General features: G+C 41.2%; 1 protein-coding gene across 3 annotated transcripts in view; it reads left to right on the forward strand.

Moving 5' to 3' along the window:
• Positions 1-18,566, forward strand: part of LOC111183251 (regulating synaptic membrane exocytosis protein 1) — a 189,844-nt gene extending 171,278 nt beyond the window's left edge. For all 3 annotated transcript variants that reach the window (XM_022590440.2, XM_022590437.2, XM_022590445.3), the window contains 5 exons: positions 8,842-8,980; positions 11,389-11,501; positions 15,357-15,458; positions 16,192-16,331; positions 17,577-18,566. In XM_022590440.2, the coding sequence (XP_022446148.1) occupies positions 8,842-8,980; positions 11,389-11,501; positions 15,357-15,458; positions 16,192-16,331; positions 17,577-17,795 (713 nt within the window). In that variant the 3' untranslated portion in view covers positions 17,796-18,566. The remainder of the gene's footprint in view (positions 1-8,841; positions 8,981-11,388; positions 11,502-15,356; positions 15,459-16,191; positions 16,332-17,576) is intronic.
• The last annotated feature ends 570 nt before the right edge of the window (positions 18,567-19,136 follow it).

Consider the following 19,136-nt stretch of genomic DNA (forward strand, 5'->3'; position numbering starts at 1 on the left):
ATACTCTCACGGTTCTAGGGGCTGGACGTCCAAGATCAAGGTGCGGTGTCCTCTGAGGCCTCTCTCCTCAGTTTGCAGGTGGCCGCCGTCTTGCTGCCTTTGGGCATCGTGGCCTCTCTGTGCGTCCTGATCTCTCCTTGTAAGGACACCAGTCACGTGGGATTAGGGCCTCCTTAGGGGGCTGATTTTAACTTAATCACCTCTTTGAAGGTCCTATCTCCAAACACAGTCGTCCTGTAAGGAACTGAGGGTTAGGACTTCAACCTATGAACTGGGGGCAGGGGGGAAGTGGGACGCAGTTCAGTCCAGGCCATGGACACACTTTGGGAAGATGGAGGCTGTGACACCAAGCGGTTTGCAGCAGTGAGGTGTCCAGCACGTGAATGCCCCTCCCTGACGCTTCTGGCCAGAACAGGATGTGGGGCAGGTGGTGTGTTTCTGTGACTGTCCACCTCTTTACCTAAATATTTGGGGGCAGCCTTATTAAATTTAATATGCAGATTATTTAAAAACCCATCTTGGACTTGTTGTTGCTCACGTTTTCACCAGCTGGGCAAGAGGAAAGGCTGAGGTCGCAGTAGCGAACGTTTTCCTGGAAAGCTCAGTATGGTGAGTGGAGTAAGCAGGTCTGACGGCAGGTGTTCTGGGTGGTCAGAACGATGCGGGCTTCTCACCAGAGAACAGCTGTTAGCCACAGATGGGCTGGAAAGCAAAGGTCAGTGATCAGCACGGACCAGCCCCTTTTCTAAAGCCATATCTGCAGAGAACTTAAGGTGCGTGGCGGCAAAGGAAACACCTTGCCTCTTTCGGGTTATGGGAATGGAATAAGGGAGCTTGGCTACATCACTGGGAAAGACTGGAAGAATTCTGAAAATCTCATCAAGGGCACTTATTCCATCCATCTCACAAAAAGATTCTGAACCATCCTATTTTTAGCTTTTTGAGCACTGTGTATCTTTCATTATAAACCTCTTTGGAAAATGGGAAGAGGAAAGAGAAACAGCAGACGTTATGGCTTGTAGCATTAAACGGGAGAATGAATGAGGGAAACCATAAAAGTCCAAGAACCCTCATGCGATGTTCTAAAAATATTCTTCAGACCTATGAAACTTTTACAAGTTGTACTTATCTTGCATGGGATGAAATATAATCAAGAACCTTGGCCCAGCACGAAAGGAACATTTTTGTTTGTTTGTTTAAAAATTACGCAAAAACCCTACCATGGCACTGTTGGAACCGACTGCCTAATAAAACTTTCCGACTATGTGGTCACTAGGACGCTGAAAGCATCTGACACCAACAGAATTGCTGGGTCTTTTCTTGTAAAGAATTGTCTCTGGAGATCTGTGGTGTGTTGTACATAATACAAAGTACACACAGCTGTGTGTGGTTAATGCTGGCACTGGGAGGACCAAGACCTCGAGGTCAATAAGAATCTGTACTAATATAACATCAATACTCATATAACAGCCGCCCCAATGGTACCTAACCATGCATCCCGAGAGCATCAGGTCGGAGGCCACGTGAGGGCTTCCCGGGCTGCACCCGCCACTCACTGAACTCGGGTCAACCTGGAAATGCATCCCTCTCAAGGACCTTTACATATGCTGCTCTCTTGGCCTGAAATATAAATCCCCCTTCACCATTGGCGTGGAGTTAAAATTTCCTTTGAAAATCCCTTGGTTTCCAACCTGCGGTGTCTCAGGGAGTCCAGTCCTGTCAGTTGGATTGTTTTGCTGCTGCTTTGTTTGCACAGCAGATGAAGTAGTTGGTTTGTGTTTAGGCAGCCGATTTTAGAGCTCATCATAAACTCTGGAATTCTCCCCAGGAACTGAAATAAAGTGAAGGAAGAGAACGTCTGCATTTCTTACCTCCTGATTCTGCTAGGTTATGTGCTCATTCAGTGGCAGAGCAAGCTGCAGACACTCCTCACTGTTTAAACTGTTCTCTTTCTTGCCCTCTCCTCCTCTCTCTGTATTATTGGGTTTACGTAAGGTAAATACCTAAAGCCAAATAGATATAAAAGAAATCCTCCGTGTTGCACTTACACTGAATCACAATTAAACATGTACTTGCCAGTCGCTCCTACGAGGCCGCGAGCTGCTTGGAATCAGGGCCTCTTTCCTCTCCACGTTTATATGCACAGCACTGGCCTGAAGCGCTCAGGAAACGGTTTCTTGAATCAGTCAATAAAGGAGTGAATGAACAAAACATATCAGATTATCCACAACAACTTTTCTGTTAAAAATAACTGAATTTTGTCACTGTACATATAAAAAAGTAAATCTTATCTCTGATCTCATTTGTTACTTTCAGGGTCACCAGAAGGTGGCACTTACTCTGTAGGTTCTCTGTGTGACTTGACAGGACATTATTACTTTTATCTTTTGGACTCCAATTGTTTAATCCATTAGGTGATATTCTTTTACTGATTCTTCCAGTTGATGGATGGAATTGACTATTCGTTTGGCATTAAAGACCGCTCTGACTGAAAGATGATTTATCGGACATGATCTATCTTTATCCACCTCTCCAACCAATAATATTAGACCCGGAACTGTTGTGTTTCATCCTGGGCATTTGTCGATTCCCCCCTGCATAGAAACAAGCTCTGATACCACACGACTTAAAAAATAGACAACCTGCTCTCATCCTATGTGACTCTCCAGATACTGTCTCTCAATGACTGCAAACCTTTTGGAAACAGGCCAGGCGCTGCTCTGCAGTCTCATCTCTCGCCCTGTCTTCTAATTGATGCTTCCCTTCAGGCCCCCAGGCCCCCTCGAAATCAGCGATACCCATGGAGGCAGGCACCGTCATCGTGTCTGTGTGTCTGCTCCGTACTAAAGTTCTAAGTAGTAATCGAGCCTTAATTATTTTACTTCCTGTAACACTTCACTCTTCTGATTTGCGGACCGTGACACTTACCTCTTTTTCTCCGAACCTTAAAAGGTCTTCCCTTGGAGACCCCTTAGCAGCCTTGATTTTCTTCTAGACCTTTAAATGTGGATGTACCCCGGGCTCCGCTGCGCTGCCTCCCTGTTAAACACTGGCGCCTCAGGTCTTTATCCCACCTGCATGCCCAGGCCGGTGCGTCCTGTCTGTCTGTCTGCTGCCAACCAACCTCTCCAGCCTTGAGCTGACTCTCGTGCCTGGACTTGTACATCTTCTTCCTGCTTTACTCTCCGCGCCGCTATCTCGGGGACCGCCCCCCCGAACGTCCACCAGAGAACTCAGAATTTCGACCCCCTACAACGAGTTCCTCTCCCTTTCCAGTAAATGGCACTGTCATCCAACTAGTTATCCTAACCGAAAACCTAGACGCTCGTGATTGTTCCAGTTTTCCTGGACCAGAGCGCGCTCGGGCTGTCAGCTCCACCGCAGAACAAGCTCAAAGCCCCTCCTCGCGCATCCCTGCGGCTCCCCCAGCCGCGACCGCGACCGCCGTGTTCTCTCTCCTTAGGTAGGAAAGCTTCCCCGTCCCCTGCTTCTTCCACTCCTACTCTTGCAGTTCATTCCCACACAGCAGCTCGAGGGGCCCTTGGAGAAGGGAGATCAGACCGTGACCCTCGCCTTGGTTTCCCGTCACGGTCAGCGCAGAGTCCCCGCGGCCGCCCACGGGGCTGCTCCGCCAGCCTCTTCCCCGCCAGCCTCTCCCCGTACACGTCTCAGACCCGCCAGGGGAGGTCAGGCCCTCCTCAGGGTCCGCCTCTTACTCCTCTGCCTGGAATATCCTTCCTTCAGACCTTTGCACGGAGGCCTCCTTTTCTACAAGTGGCCTCCCCCGCCCAGCTGATCAAAAGGAATTCACTCGACTGAGACCGGCTCTTCTTTATTTTTTTATGATGATTACCAGTATCTAAAATTATCATTTTTAAAACGATAATTTATATTATTAAGTTATATTAATTTATGCTATCTTTATTTTTTAATTGAAGTATAGTTGATTTACAATATCATGTCAGTTTCAGGTGTACAGCAGAGTGATTCAGTTACACATATACCTATCTATCTATATACCTATTTATTCTTTTTCAGATTCTTTTCCATGATAGGTTGTTACAAGATACTGAGTAGAGCTCCCTGTGCTATACAGTAGGTCCTTGGTGTTTATCTATTTTATATATAGTAGTGTGTATATGTTACTCCCAAACTCCTGATTTATCCCTCCCCCTTCCCCCTTTGGCAACCCTAAGTTTGTTTTCTATGTCTGTGAGTCTATTTTTGTTTTGTAAATGAGTTCATTTGTATCTTTTTTGTCAGAGTCCACATGTAAGTGATATCATGTGATATTTGTCGAAAATTATCATGTTACCCGACCTGTTTCAGTTATTTATGGTATGTGATATCCTGTCTTATTACTGGTGTAGCTCCAACACCTAGAACGATGCCTGTTAGATTATAGGCCCTTGGTGCTTAATGAGCATTTATAGAATGAATTAATAAGTCAATAAGTTGTTTCTAAATGTAGCATCTCTAAATATGAAAAGGGAGAGTTCATAGGACACATTTTGGAACATTCTGTGAGAGAAAATCTGCTCTTCTAAAGCACGTGTAAAATACTTACCCCCAATAATTGGATTTTACTAATTTTTGTGTGTTTGTGAATGTACAAGTTTTCTAATCCTTTTGTTCTTTGTATAGTACTTAGGACAGAAGTTTCAGGTCAAAGGTTTCATGACATCATTTGAGAGCAAACTTCATGTCTTTATCTGGTTAATGATTCTTCAGTGGATACAAGTAATTATTAAATACTGGTGGTATCTTGAACAGACATAACAGTATTTTCTAATATTTAATGGTTTAGTACATTATATTGGTGTTAAAAATGACATATGTAACATATTTATGCTATAATTATAGAGAGATGAATACAAATAATTATATACACTTGTATAGAATATATGTGATTCTAACAATGTCTTCAGATGAACTTGTAAGCCCTTATGAAAATGTATACATGAAAATATCTGTGTAGCTAAACTAGTGTTCTGTTTGTAAAATTAATCAGATCAGACGCTGTGTTTTCCTAAACCGTGGCATAATGGAATGATCACAAGACTGTGGTTCAGAAAATCAGGTTTCTCATCCAGCTTCTGGGCTAACGAGGGGGATGCTGAACAAGCCTTTGTTCCCACTAGAATGTAAGCTCCATCAGGCAGAGGTTCGTGTCGGTTGTGCTCACTGCTGTATCACCAGCATCCAGAAAAGGCAAGGACCAGGGCAAGTGCTGCACAGATACTTGCTGCATGAATTATACTTCTCCAAATGTACAGTTTCCACATCTATATAACAATGTTCCTTCCAACCCTTACATTCCGGATAATAAGAGAGCCCTTTGAATATAAATCAGACAGATTCATGGCTGGAATGTTTACCCCGCTGTTACCCGGGCCTTTCTACAATTGTCTAGTGCATCAGAACTCTTGTGATGCATATTTATTAACATGAGTAAGACGAGAGATAACGGTCCATGATTGCCATCTTCAGAAGGACTAAAACAAAAACTTTAAAATGAAAAACTGTTATTCAAATCCACAAAATTAAATAAGTATAAAAGAAAGTTCAGTAACCAACCTCTTAAATGATGGTTTTGCAAAGTGTGTAGCACTTACATTTTGAAAGCTATGAAGGTTTAAAACTGCTGTAAGGATTTGGGGACACCCTCTAGATACACCTTTCTTTGAGAAAACTTGATATCGCCATTAAAAATACAAATTGATAAAGAACTCTTCACTTTTAAATTTTTTCTTTTCATTCATTGAACAAGCATGTCATGACAACCACGTGTAACAGGTGTTAGGAAATGCAGGAGAGGCCAGGCTCTGACAGCCTCTCCCCATCATCTGGATGGCCAGGCACACAGAGCCTCCTGGCCGGACTCAGAACCAGCACCGGCAACACTGCAGAGGAAACCTGAGGACTGGGGGCTGCTGACCAGACAGCGGCCCCTCCTGACCGCCGTCACTCACAACCTCCCCAGTACAGCCACCAGGACCAACCCAGCCGTGGGGGCCACCATCCAGTCCCTTCACGTCCTCCAGACCGATGCTTGATGAGACCTTGACCCCCTTTTTAATAAAACCATTGCTGCTCTGCCCCCGACACTCTCCATCCCCCTTCTCCTGCCTATTTTTATCTGTAGCACAGATTACCAGGCTTATTACATATATTTGTTGATTTGATCATTGCCTTGCTTGTATACACACACGTATGTAAGCTCCATGACGGCAGAAAATCTGTTACTTATCAGTATATACCCAGCACCTAGAACAGTGTGGGACACCTGGTTGGTGCTTAGTAAATATTTGTTGGATGGATGGATGCATGGATGGATGCATAGATGGATGCATGGATGGGTAAATAAATGAACAACTGAATGAACAGATACTCTAACCTGAACCCCTTGCAGCTGATTCTCTTAACTGTTTCTCTCCAGTTTTCAGTATTCCCCCACCATATAGATTTAAAATTTGCCCTCATTTTTCTAGCTATCAACCTCATTATTTTCAATAGAATTTGGTGTTCTACCCTCGTTTATTGCCTCAGGCTGCCTGGGGTAAACATTTTTCACGATTCTAGTTGGCCCACTTGGGTAATACGCCCTGGGAGCTTGCCCCTTCCCCTCAGGTGGGGTGCAGCCAATATGCACGCAGGGATGGAATATTGCTCTACACGGTGACTTCATACAGGAGCTACATCTAAGAAGGAGGCACAGGATACACATAAATAAACACCCAAACTAAGCTAAACAGCACCCAGAGTGGCCAAAGGTGAAGTCCCTGCCTTGAGGAAGTGTACAAATTCTACAGTGACAAGTCCAGTGGGCAACACAGAGACCAGAAAGAGGACAGGTGGAGAGTCCAGAGCCATAGGTGAGAAAATGGGTACGTCCATGGGAAGGTTGCTACAAGGTTTCTAAACGGCAAGTTAGAAAGAGTTAATAAGATCAAACAGATTCCTACCCATTCACTAGCATTTCAACTTCTAAAAATGTACTCTATAAAAACTCCTGTAACAACTGGAAACATCCCAAATGCTCATCAGTAAAGAGATGGTTTAATTGTGATGCCACATAACCATACAATGAAACAGTACCATCTTTAAAAGAATATAGACCTGTTTGTATTGTATAATTGTGTTTAGTGGGATGAGAAAATGCACTTTCTTATGAGAGCTGTGATTCATACCACTGTTCGAGATACCAAGGATAACGGTGAGGAATATTCCCCACGTCCCCCTCCTTGTAGAAATTAATTTCAAATTGGTGAAACAGCAACAAACAAACAAATGAAGCTTTACTAGCAGACGGAGCAGCGTCATGAAGAAATATAAAGCGTGGCAAGGGGATAAAGAGTGATGAGGTTAAGAAAAAGCCTCCCTGAGGAGGTGATGTTGGAGCAGAGCCCTGAATAAATAAGAAAATCAGAAGGACAGACTCAGGGCAAAGCGCCCAGAAGCAGCATGCTTGGGGTGCCCAAGCAAATGCAAGGAAGGCAGAGTTGAGGGAAGGACAGTGACCACGTGGGATGGGGGGAGGGAAGCTCTGAGAGGCAGCCAGGGACCCGATCATATGCATTTTGGAGCCATGATAACAGTTTGGACTTTCTTTTAATTTTGATTGATAAACCATCAGAAGATCTTGAGAAGGGAGTGACATTCCAATTTACGTAGCATGGCTGTTATATAGAGAATATTCCACATTGAGTCCATAGGATATAACCCACGACATCTTTATTAGACAATTTACAAAAGTGTTGCAGTGACCCAAAATGAGAGGAAAACGTTCAGTTTTCATACAGTTTATTTAGGAATGTTTTTAGGCATCTTCTTCACAGGGGTTTTATGAGGATTGAAAAGGTTATATGTATACACATATGTATGTATTTTATGGATGTGGTTATGTACATAGAGCATTTTTCATATATTATTCATGGGTATTAAATGATACTATGTGAAAATAAAATGGAAAGAAAACGAGAAATGCATATAGAATGTGTAGGTAGAAAAAGCATGGCAGGTTGTAAAAGTCTAACAGTTTGTCTAACCTTGCGATATTGCTCTAATCAAATAAATGTTTTAGAATTCCATATCCTTGCTATGAATAGTATCCTGGCTAGTGCATTTCAAAGGGGCTCAAGAAAGTTGCTCTGAACTTAGAGTTTATCAAGGAAGTAATCAGCCAGTATGATTCACAGTGCAAAAAGAGACTTGGCCCAAAACTGTGGTCAGAAGGCTACAGCTGGGTCGAAAGGCCACGCATAGCTGTGAAGCCTGGAATTAAGATAGTACCTGTTCTGCCTACATAGGTAACCTCTGTGTCATGTCAGATGAGATCGTCTATGTTACAGTGTTGCAAAAATCTTTAAATAAAGTGCTGCTTTTTTTTTCTTTGTGAGGACTGGCAGTACCAACACAGCGGTATTTTTCACGCTGAGTTCCAAGTGCCTCTTCTCTTTTAAAGGACATGGTCCATTCATTTAGGTTTGTCCCTATGCAGTTGGAGCATCCCTGATTAGGAGAAACCTGTTAGGTTCCACAGAACAGTTCGTGCAAAATCCAGTTTTTCACTGAAGTTGACAACTTCAGCAGCAGTAATACAAGGAGTGCATTTTGCCTCATTGGGATACAGGCAGCTGGTCTGCCTTCCGCTGCTACCCCCTTGGCCAAAGCATCCTTTGGCAAAGAGATTTAATTAATCAGAGTATTCTCTTGGACACTACTTTTCTGCGTAGATTTTTAATTATATGCATAATTAACTATCGTACTTGCGGGATCAATCGATATTCAGGGGGAATCGTCTAAAACAAACTTAGAGTTTCTTTTACTCTCTCCTGTCAGAGTCAGGCCACAAGAAGTTAAAAAGCACCATCCAGAGAAGCACAGAGACGGGCATGGCAGCCGAGATGAGAAAGATGGTGAGGCAGCCGAGCCGGGAGTCTACGGACGGCAGCATCAACAGTTACAGCTCCGAGGGAAAGTAAGTGGCCTCTGCACACCCACGTGGCCCGGGGCCAAGGGCCCTGTAGTCACAGGGCAGTCAGCAAGGCCCCCAGGGTGATCCTGCAGCTTTTTAATACAGCCAGGAGGTCAACCATCCATTTGAAAACAGCCTGACCTCTTTGGATAATACACACACACACACACACACACACACACACACACACACACGGACACACCTCTGCACCTGGTCACACAGACATTTCAAAGGGATGAAGAAATGGGCGGGTGAACGTGAATAAACTGACCATGACCGGATGTTTATTGTAGAAATGCCACATTGAATGGATTCTTTCATATGGGAAATTCATCGTCTGGCCCAGCTACCAAAATCTGAATTAAAACTTAGAGGTGTGGAACTGATTGCCCGTATTCCTACTTTTCTCCAAACTGTTTTGGGCTCTAAGTTGTTGTGAAGTCTAACGTTCTCATAATAGCAACTTCAAACTTCTTGTTTTTAAAACATCACAAATTCATTTTTACCTTAGGAAGAAAAGCCCAGGAGCTATCTGCTTCATTATTTTTCTGATTAAAGAATTTTACTTAATCCTGAACTTAATTAATTTTGAAAAAATATAACTAGATTTTTGTTTTGGTTACTTGACATGATTTTTACCATTTCATCTAGATCTTGCACAAAACCTGCATTTTCCTATGCTTGAGAATTTTTCTGGTAAAATTGAACTTTTACTAAGGTGATAGATAACAAGTAATTAATATCCTACAGTGGGTTACTTGGGGATTGACCATGTACAAGTTTTCCCTAATTATTTATTACCATTCAGATATCTTTTACCAATTAATATGAACGATTTATTTTACTGGCATTTTTCTATTCTGTTCAGAAAATGAAGTACATTCTGCCAAGTTAATGTTCATGCTAGGCTTTCCCATTCCTAAAACTAGTGAATCCCTTTATTTGCTCCAATGAGTGATATGCATCCTCCCAGCAAGATACAGCCAAGAACAAAAATCAGCAGGCATGATGTTATGTAGTTAAACTTGCTGACAAAGTACCAATATTTGCTGAAGTATTATGAAGCAATCTACAACTAGAAAACTAGAGACACTATTTTTGGATATAAAAATTAACGAATCTAGATTGGGATTGACATATACACACTACTGTATATGCAATAGATAACTAATAAGGACCTACTGTAGAGCACAGGGAACTCTCCTCAATACTCTGTAATGGCCTACATGGGAAAAGAATCTTAAAAAGAGTGGATATGCGTGTATGTATAACTGATCCACTTTGCTGTACACCTGAAACTAACACAACATTGTAAATCAACTCTACTCCAATAAAAATTTTTAAAAAGTAACAAACCTAATAATATTTACCATGAATAAGCCACTTAACCTCTCAGAGATTTATTTTATAGTCTCTAGATGGGATAATAATTAATACCCTAATTCCTTTGATTGTGAAGAAATAATATGTGTGAAAGCACACTGGAAACGATCAATCCTTATAGAAACCTGTTTATTCAAAAAAATACTTATTGAAGTCCAACTATGTAACAAGCCTGGTTCTTGTTACCCAGGAGATGTCAGTAAACAAGAGCACAGTCACTGCTCTGGGAGAGCCTGTAGCCTGGGGCTCCAAGCAGTCCTGGTGTTGTGAGAAATAGACCTACGTTAACCAATTCATTTCCATTTGAATTAAATAAAAATCTCAGGTAATATGAAATTTTAATTCTTTCAAAAATGAAGAAATTAAACATTTTGATTTGTAAATAAGAATTTGTACTATGCTATATTTATTCAAGAAATTATTAGCCATTTCTTAACATTTAGCATTAATGTTACTTAATGCTCATGAGCAATTATTTATGTATTAGTTCATGACATAAAATTTTGCACCTTGTATCTTACGTCAGTGATACATTTACGTAGGGATTTGTATTTGTAAAGTGTGCAGAAAAATTACTACATTAAAAACTATAACTGAGCTCTCCTGAATAGAACATCAGGTCCTTTTTTAAACTTTTTATTTTTTATTGGAGTATAGTTGATTAACAATGTTGTGTTAGTTTCAGGTGAACTTAGGGAGGGAGGCAGGGGAGGGATAACTGGTAGTTTGGGATTGACATGTACACACTGCTATATTTAAAATGGATAACTAACAGGGACCTACTGTATAGCACAGGGAACTCTGCTCAATACTATGTAACAACATCAGGTCTTAAATTGATAGTTTAGACCTTTTCGCAATCAGTGCTGGGCTTCATGGGCTTGGTTCAGAGGAAATGCAAAGAATCAGTAAGTAAACCGATTGCCTAAGTACTGTTTGATTCATGACCAGAACTCGTCATCTAATGGAAACTAATGAAAAGAATTCTAGAAGATCTAATGTCTTGATTTTTGTCCTTTTGGTAATAGCTTAATATTTCCTGGAGTGAGACTAGGAGTGGATAGTCAATTCAGTGATTTTCTCGATGGACTGGGACCCGCCCAGCTTGTTGGCCGCCAAACCCTCGCCACCCCTGCAATGGGTAAGAATAATTTTTTTCTGTAGTTAAACTGATGTTTCATGCTTGATAAGATCATCTAAAGTAGCATAATAAAAAAATAATAATAATATAATAAAGTAGCATAATAGTAATACAAGAGAGAAGCAACATTTTAGCTCAGGTGTTGCTGGTTTCAAATGACTATTCTAATTTCTAATGCATTTTTCTAACTTGAGATATGCAAATGAATAAAGTTAGTCATTAATCTCTGAATTATCAAAATTCTGTTAAGACAGAGAGTCTACAGTAAGTCCAAATGTAGGAGAAGGGTAGAATTTTATAGCACGGAAAAAACGATGGATTATTCAATCAAGGAGATTGGCATAAGTGTCTAGCTATGCAAAAAAATATTAATGAAATTACCTCCCTACTTCAGAACTTAAAAAAAATAATGCTTGGGGGGCTTCCCTGGTGGCGCGGTGGTTGAGAATCTGCCTGCCAGTGCAGGGGACACAGGTTCGAGCCCTGGTCCGGGAAGATTCCACATGCCGCAGAGCAGCTAAGCCCGTGCGCCACAACTACTGAGCCTGCGCTCTAGAGCCCACAAGCCACAGCTACCGAAGCCCGCGTGCCTACAGCCCGTGCTCTGCAACAAGAGAAGCCACCGCAATGAGAAGCCCGCGCACCGCAACGAGGAGTAGCCCCTACTCGCCGCAACTAGAGAAAGCCCGCGTGCAGCAACGAAGACCCAACGCAGCCGAAAACAAATTAATTAATTTTTTAAAAAATTTGGACTCAATTGTAAAGGAGAAACGGGGTGTAGAAAGACACAGGAAAATACTGAAAATCGCTTAAATTAATGTTTCTATACTCTTGGAGTGGAAAAGAACTTCCAGACCAAAGCCAGATAAACGTCTACTAGCAAAATATGCCATATGTAAAGTTTAAAAAGATGATAAATGGAGAAAATTGTATGCAACATGTGAAATAGGTATTTCCTGAAGAGCATGAGATTCCAGCTTGAAAGAACCCATAGAGTAGTCAGCAAAACGCATGAGAATAGGTCAACACAAAGACATCATCGTGAGATTTTACAGCACCAGAGGTTGATAGAACACCCCACAAGTTTCCTAAGAGGAAAAATAATTTTATGCAGACTATCAAAACTCTGCTTCTCATTGGACTCTTCAATAATAATACTGGGGGCTTCCCTGGTGGCTCAGTGGTTGAGAGCCCACCTGCCGATGCAGGGGACACGGGTTCGTGCCCCGGTCCAGGAAGATCCCACATGCCGTGGAGCGGCTGGGCCCATGAGCCATGGCCGCTAAGCCTGTGCGTCCGGAGCCTGTGCTCCACAACGGGAGAGGCCACAGCAGTGAGAGGCCCATGTACCGCAAAAAATAATAATAATAATACTGGAATCCAGAAGATGAGCATGGCCTTCGAAATTCTGAGTAACAATTGATTTCCAATGAAGACTAAAATTGCCAGTCAAATCATCAAGTAAGTATGAGACTAGAATAAATACATACTCAGACAGGAATGGTCTCAAAACATTTTCCTTATACCCAACATTGCTCAGAAAGCTATTGGAGGATATACTTCAACAAAATGAACTAAGTGAATGTACAAATTGTGAACTAAAAAAGAGGAATATGACATCCAGTAAATAAATGCTTCCGCACAAGAGAGCAATGGGTGGGATACCCAGGACGGTAGTGAAGGAAAATGTAATAAAACAGCTGCAACGGGCTTTATAAGCAACCTGTCCAAGCTGTATCGATAGCATGTCAGATTCATAAGACAGAATCTATAGAACACCTGATATACTTGATTTTATGGAAGAGATAAACAACCAGGAGAGAGTAAGGGGTTGAATCAGTGATACATCCATAAAAATGTCAGCAAGGGCTTTTTAAAAGACACTTAGTGGGTGTAGGAAAGAAGAAGAGAGTCTAAGAAATGAGAAGTAATCATGGTACTCCAGTTCACTCGGCTACAAATAATGTTGCCTAATCATAATATAAATATTAATATTGGGAGAAGAAGATGACAGAAAATGTCAAGTATATGGTGGGGGTAGGAAGCAGTGAGAGAGAGCAAAATTGGGGGTCAATAATGATGTCTAAAACTGAAGAAAAAAGGAAAATATATGTACGGTATTTAGAGATAGGGATGCAAATGCCAAAGAGTAAAAAATAAATCAGTTAAAATACTGAGAATTTTGAAAACAGTGACCTTTGGAAGGCAAGAGGTTGAGAGAAAGGCCGGGAATATTTTATACTAATAACAAGTCTTAGAGAACAGTTTGACTCTTTAAACTATGTGTGTATGTGATTAAAACAAAAACAAAAACCCAAGAGTCCAGGAGCTAAGGTCTGAAACAGAATTATTATAAACAATAAACGATAAGCTAATAAACAATTCAGAACCACAACATTGATCAATGGACCAGGCAAGTAAAAGGAGTTCACAACTGAGAAAGCAGAGATGATTCAACCAACTAAAAACAACTTAGAGGGCTTCCCTGGTGGCGCAGTCGTTTAGAGTCCGCCTGCCAATGCAGCAGACGCGGGTTCGTGCCCCGGTCCGGGAAGATCCCACATGCCGCGGAGCGGCTGGGCCCGTGAGCCATGGCCGCTGAGCCTGCGTGTCCGGAGCTTGTGCTCCGCAACGGGAGAGGCCACAACAGTGAGAGGCCCGCGCAAAAAAACAAAAACAAAAAAAACAACAACTTAGAAATAATTATATTTAATGTTTTCGGGGATAAAGTGTCGTATCGTTCAGAAAAAGTTGAGCATCTTATAAAAATAGGTAAAGGACATAAACAGGCAATACAAAAGAAGGACTAAAAATTGAAAATATTTAGAAATATGTTCAACCTCCCTAATAATCAAAGAAATTCTACTTATAACTTTTTGAATGTCAGATTGGCAAAAACTAGGCATGTTGCTCATAACAGTATTAGTGGGCTGTGGGAAATGGGAAAGACAGATTCTTCTGGTCACAGTACAAACTGGCACAACCTTTCTAAAGGATGTTGGCAATATACATGGCATTTTTAAATGTCCATTCAATTAGACCTAACAATTTAAAATCTGGGAATTTATGCTCAAGAAATAATTGTCCAAGGGTGCAAAAATTCTTTATAAAGCTGTTCATTCTAATGCTGCTCATGATGACAGCCATGTAGATAACCTGTATTTCCATCCAGAGGGATCTGGTTAAATAGGTAATGACATGCCCATTCAGTGGTTCATACAGTCAATAAATTGAGGATATATGGTCATGGTGGATAGATAGATAGATAGATACATACATAGACACATAGATACATAGATGCATAGATAGATACATAGATACACGTATAGTTAGAGAGATAGAGATGGATAGATTGGTACATAGATATAGTGAGAGAGAGATAAGGAAAGAAGGAAGGAAGGGAGGGAGGGAGGGAGGAAAGGAAGGGAAGAAGGAGGAAAGAATGAATGAACTTGTGAAATTGCTAGGATATTTACCAAAACATTAATGGAGGTTTTCTCTAGATAATGGAAACACAGATAATTGTACTTTTTATTAAGAAGTATTATATAATAGATGACATAAAGGATAAGAAATCTTATTAGAGTACAAGAATCACTTAAACACTTCAGTGTTGTTGCAGTTAAGTAATTTGTAAACCAGTATGAGACTCCCGTAAGTTAGATTAGCACCAGAAAAACGAAGAGAAACATTTCAAAACCTGATTTGGAGGTAGGGAAAGAAAATGTTATAGGGGAGCTCAAAATATTAGTTATTTATGAAGATCATGAAATTTGGAGTCTCTTATGGACCTCTATTTTTTTAACTGCATGTGACTGCAAAGAAGCTGAAACATTTTGCTTCCTCCACTCACAGGTGATATACAAATTGGAATGGAGGATAAAAAAGGCCAATTAGAAGTTGAAGTGATTAGAGCGCGAAGCCTCACGCAAAAGCCTGGTTCCAAATCCACACCTGGTAAGGAGCGGTGTTGCTGTTTGGACAAGAGAGTCTTACATGGGCAAAAACTCAAAACATTTGCTGCATTTGAATTTCACATGCTCTATTTTTTCATTATCTGATTGATTAACAAGGCAGCTTTTCTATGTTCTTTCATTGTGGATCAAAGAAAAGCGGATCTCCGGAGCCTGTGCTCCGCGGCGGGAGGGGCCACAGCGGTGAGAGGCCCGCGTACCGCAAAAAAGAAAAGGAACAACAAGAAAAGCGGATCATAAAAGTGGATCTGGGTTTTCCTTGCACAGTTACTCTGTCAGGAAATATTAGGAAGAGTCTTGTTGTACTAAGACAAAGTTTAGTTATGATGGCTTCTTAGCTGTGTCAGTTATTTTTTTTTCTGCCCATTTATAAATGCGGGATAAAAATTCAGTTCTAATCACAAAAAGGATGAGCTTTTAGATATAAAATGTGCTTTGAGATATAAACCTGTTTTGTATTGCCAGCCGTAAACCAAGTCAGTCAGAATCTTAGGATAACTTCGCATGCATTTACTTCAAAAGAGGAAAATGGCGTTAGTGGTAACATATGGGTTTTAAGGGATAGAATTTATGGAACACTGAAAATTTTAAATGGTTTAAATAATCAATGGGAAACTTTCAACAAGCATCTCTATTTGTCTAAGGAAGCATTCCCTAATAAAAACAATTTAACTTGAAGGATTAACTTCTTATCTGTTAATGTTACCTTTGTTCAGCTCCATACGTCAAAGTGTATCTTTTGGAGAACGGGGCCTGCATAGCCAAAAAGAAGACAAGAATTGCACGAAAGACCCTTGACCCCTTGTATCAACAGTCCCTGGTTTTTGACGAAAGTCCACAGGGTAAAGTCCTTCAGGTCAGTCATAGCTGGTTTGACTTTTTGCACTGTAACAGGCCCATTATCCATATCAACATTGAAGAGCTGGTCCAACAGGAAGAGAATAAAGTCCAAATTGTTCATTTACAATATAAGTAATATATACTATCAAAATATCTTTTGGTTCTAATGGAAAACAAGATTTTAACTTTCACTCTCCTTTTCTTCCTTCTCTCCATCCTCTCCTTTTACTTCTGCTCTATTTCCCATCCATTTCCTCTCCTAGGTAGATAGATAAACAGATGATAGATAGATAATCGATAGATAGATAATCAGGACAACCAATGCCAATACTAGTTTATTGAGCGAGACATGGGATTCAAAGAGGAAGAAAGGAAAGGACCAGAAAACATTCAGGACGGGTTGAATGTCAGGTGCATTGTTAGGTGCTTCCTTTTTTAAATGTTTTGACTCCAATTATTCCCATTTTAAAGATTATGTCTGAGGGTCACAGAGATTAAATAACTTGGCAAGGTTACTCAGTAAATTGAAAAGGGAGGATTCACCATCCCTGCCTGTGTAAAGCAGTTGAGTGAGTTCATTTGGAACCTCCACTGGGGATTAAAGGGTTGGAAACAGAACCTGGAGCAAGTGTAATGGAAATCTTACCTGACACCAAAAGGAGACAGAAGGTGGTAATCGTCAGTGAGATCACTGACTTATTAACCTTCTGATCAAGTCAAAATTGTCAGGCAAGTCCTCAAGGGCACCAGCTTACAATTACTGTTCAACTTGCCCCGTCACTAACAAGTCCATAATATAAAAGAAATTTAATGAATATTCTCATCCTTTGCTCATACTCCACCATCCACGCACGCCATGGTACAGGGAGTTGGGTTGTTTCGCCCTCCTAGCTTGCACACATTTTCATTTGTATATCTCTGTGACCCTGCACTTTGCTTACTAGATCGTAGTTGCTAAAGACGGTTTTGAATTTATATATACATAAACTTGTGTATTTATTTTTAACATGGTTTATGTAGACAATACCCTCATTGACCGGGGAAACGTGATTTGCGTTCCGTCACATCTAAAACTCCTGGTGAAGTGTCTCTCGGAGTACCTGAAGGATAGTACCTTTTTATCACTATACCTCCTTGGTCTTAGTTATATTCACTTCCCCCGCTTCCCTCACTGGCTCACTTTTACAGACTAGTTTGCTTTAAACTGTTCACACATGAAGGAGAGAAGCTCGGGCTTTACTGCAGTTGTCTGTCTCTGCAGGTGATTGTCTGGGGAGACTACGGCAGGATGGATCACAAATGCTTTATGGGCGTGGCCCAGATCTTGTTGGAGGAACTGGATCTTTCCAGCATGGTCATCGGCTGGTACAAGCTGTTCCCCCCGTCATCACTGGTTGAACCCACACTCACCCCCCTGACCCGTCGGGCTTCCCAGTCATCTCTGGAAAGTTCCACCGGCCCCCCCTGCATCCGGTCCTAATGAACTCACACCAGTAAGACTCTACCTTCAGGGTAATAATCTGAACCAAGATATTTCATGATCGAAAGAATGGCTGGAGACAGACAATCAACTTGTGTTTTGCTGGTAGTCGTGTTTCAATAATACGTCCCTATCGTTGTTTAAAACCTGGCTTCACATGACAGAACAAGGCAGTTATCAAATACAGGAAGTCAATGTGCTAGTGAGAATCACTGATGCTTCTGACAAATGAGAGAGGGGAAACTGCAAATTCACACACACACACACACACCCCAAATCGAACTGGAAACTCTCACTCTGTGGAAAGCTGTATTGTACCGGTTTTTTGCACAAACCACAAGCAGTGTTATTTCCCTGGGGTTGACAAGTTTTGTTTATTATTTGTGTGTTGTTTGTTGATTTCATTTTCTTGATTTGTTTCGGTTTGGTTTTCACTGTATTTGTTATTTCCACTCGTGTTTGGCTGTGTCATGACAGACAGGCCTAGTGATATTCACAGAGACCCTTCCTTTCTTTTTCCAAAAGCACCAAAAAAAAGGGCTGAAGCAGTCTCTGTAGCATCTCTTCAGAGTGTGTACAACAAGACAAGATGAGGTCAATGCAGGGTTTCACTAGCTTTCGCTTTATAATCCTTCAAGGTTTTATGTGTAGAAACCCAGAAAACAGAACGCTATCTTCCAAAAACACACAACCACAGCATCACTTTTTTTGAATGAAGCGCATATCTGTTTGCATTCTAAAACATTAGTTTATGTTTTCCACTGTTTTGCATGGAATACTTTTACAGAATCGAGTCTGCAGCCAGTGCTAGGAGCTAAACTAACAGCATCAGGGTACCTTGGAAACACTCCTGGTGATGCCTTTTCCTTCCTGACATCCAAAAAAAAAAAAAAAAAAAGACAAGACAAGTATATGCTCATGTGTACAAACCATATGTTTGACTTCCCAAAATGGTGACTAGAAATGGACTTGAGCCTCAGACACTTTGAGCAATGCCCGGGCTCCTCAGCCATGTCTCAGTGTAGACACACCACCTGTCCCGGAAAGAGCATGGTATGGGCTAATATTCCACTGGAAATTCCAGTCAAAATATTCTGCACTAAACGAATGTTTTTTATCCAATTTTAATTTACATTTCTTTGAGATTGATGCAAGCACAAAGCTTGATTTTTTTAATGCAAAGTATCTTACTTTTGGGGGGGGCGGGAAATGAAACAAAGTCCAATTTCAATTTGCATTTTCTTCATCTGAGTTTTTCTCGGCCTTGAATTCCCTTGTGACCTTCTGTATATGTGCTACCAACTGCAGGCTCTGCAGGTGCGTTGAGATCTTCTGCCTCCT

The sequence above is a fragment of the Delphinapterus leucas genome, chromosome 12 (genome assembly GCF_059928025.1).
Source record: "Delphinapterus leucas isolate spDelLeu-1000000601 "Yukka" chromosome 12, BTC_Dleu_Yukka2, whole genome shotgun sequence".
Classification (NCBI taxonomy): domain Eukaryota; kingdom Metazoa; phylum Chordata; class Mammalia; order Artiodactyla; family Monodontidae; genus Delphinapterus; species Delphinapterus leucas.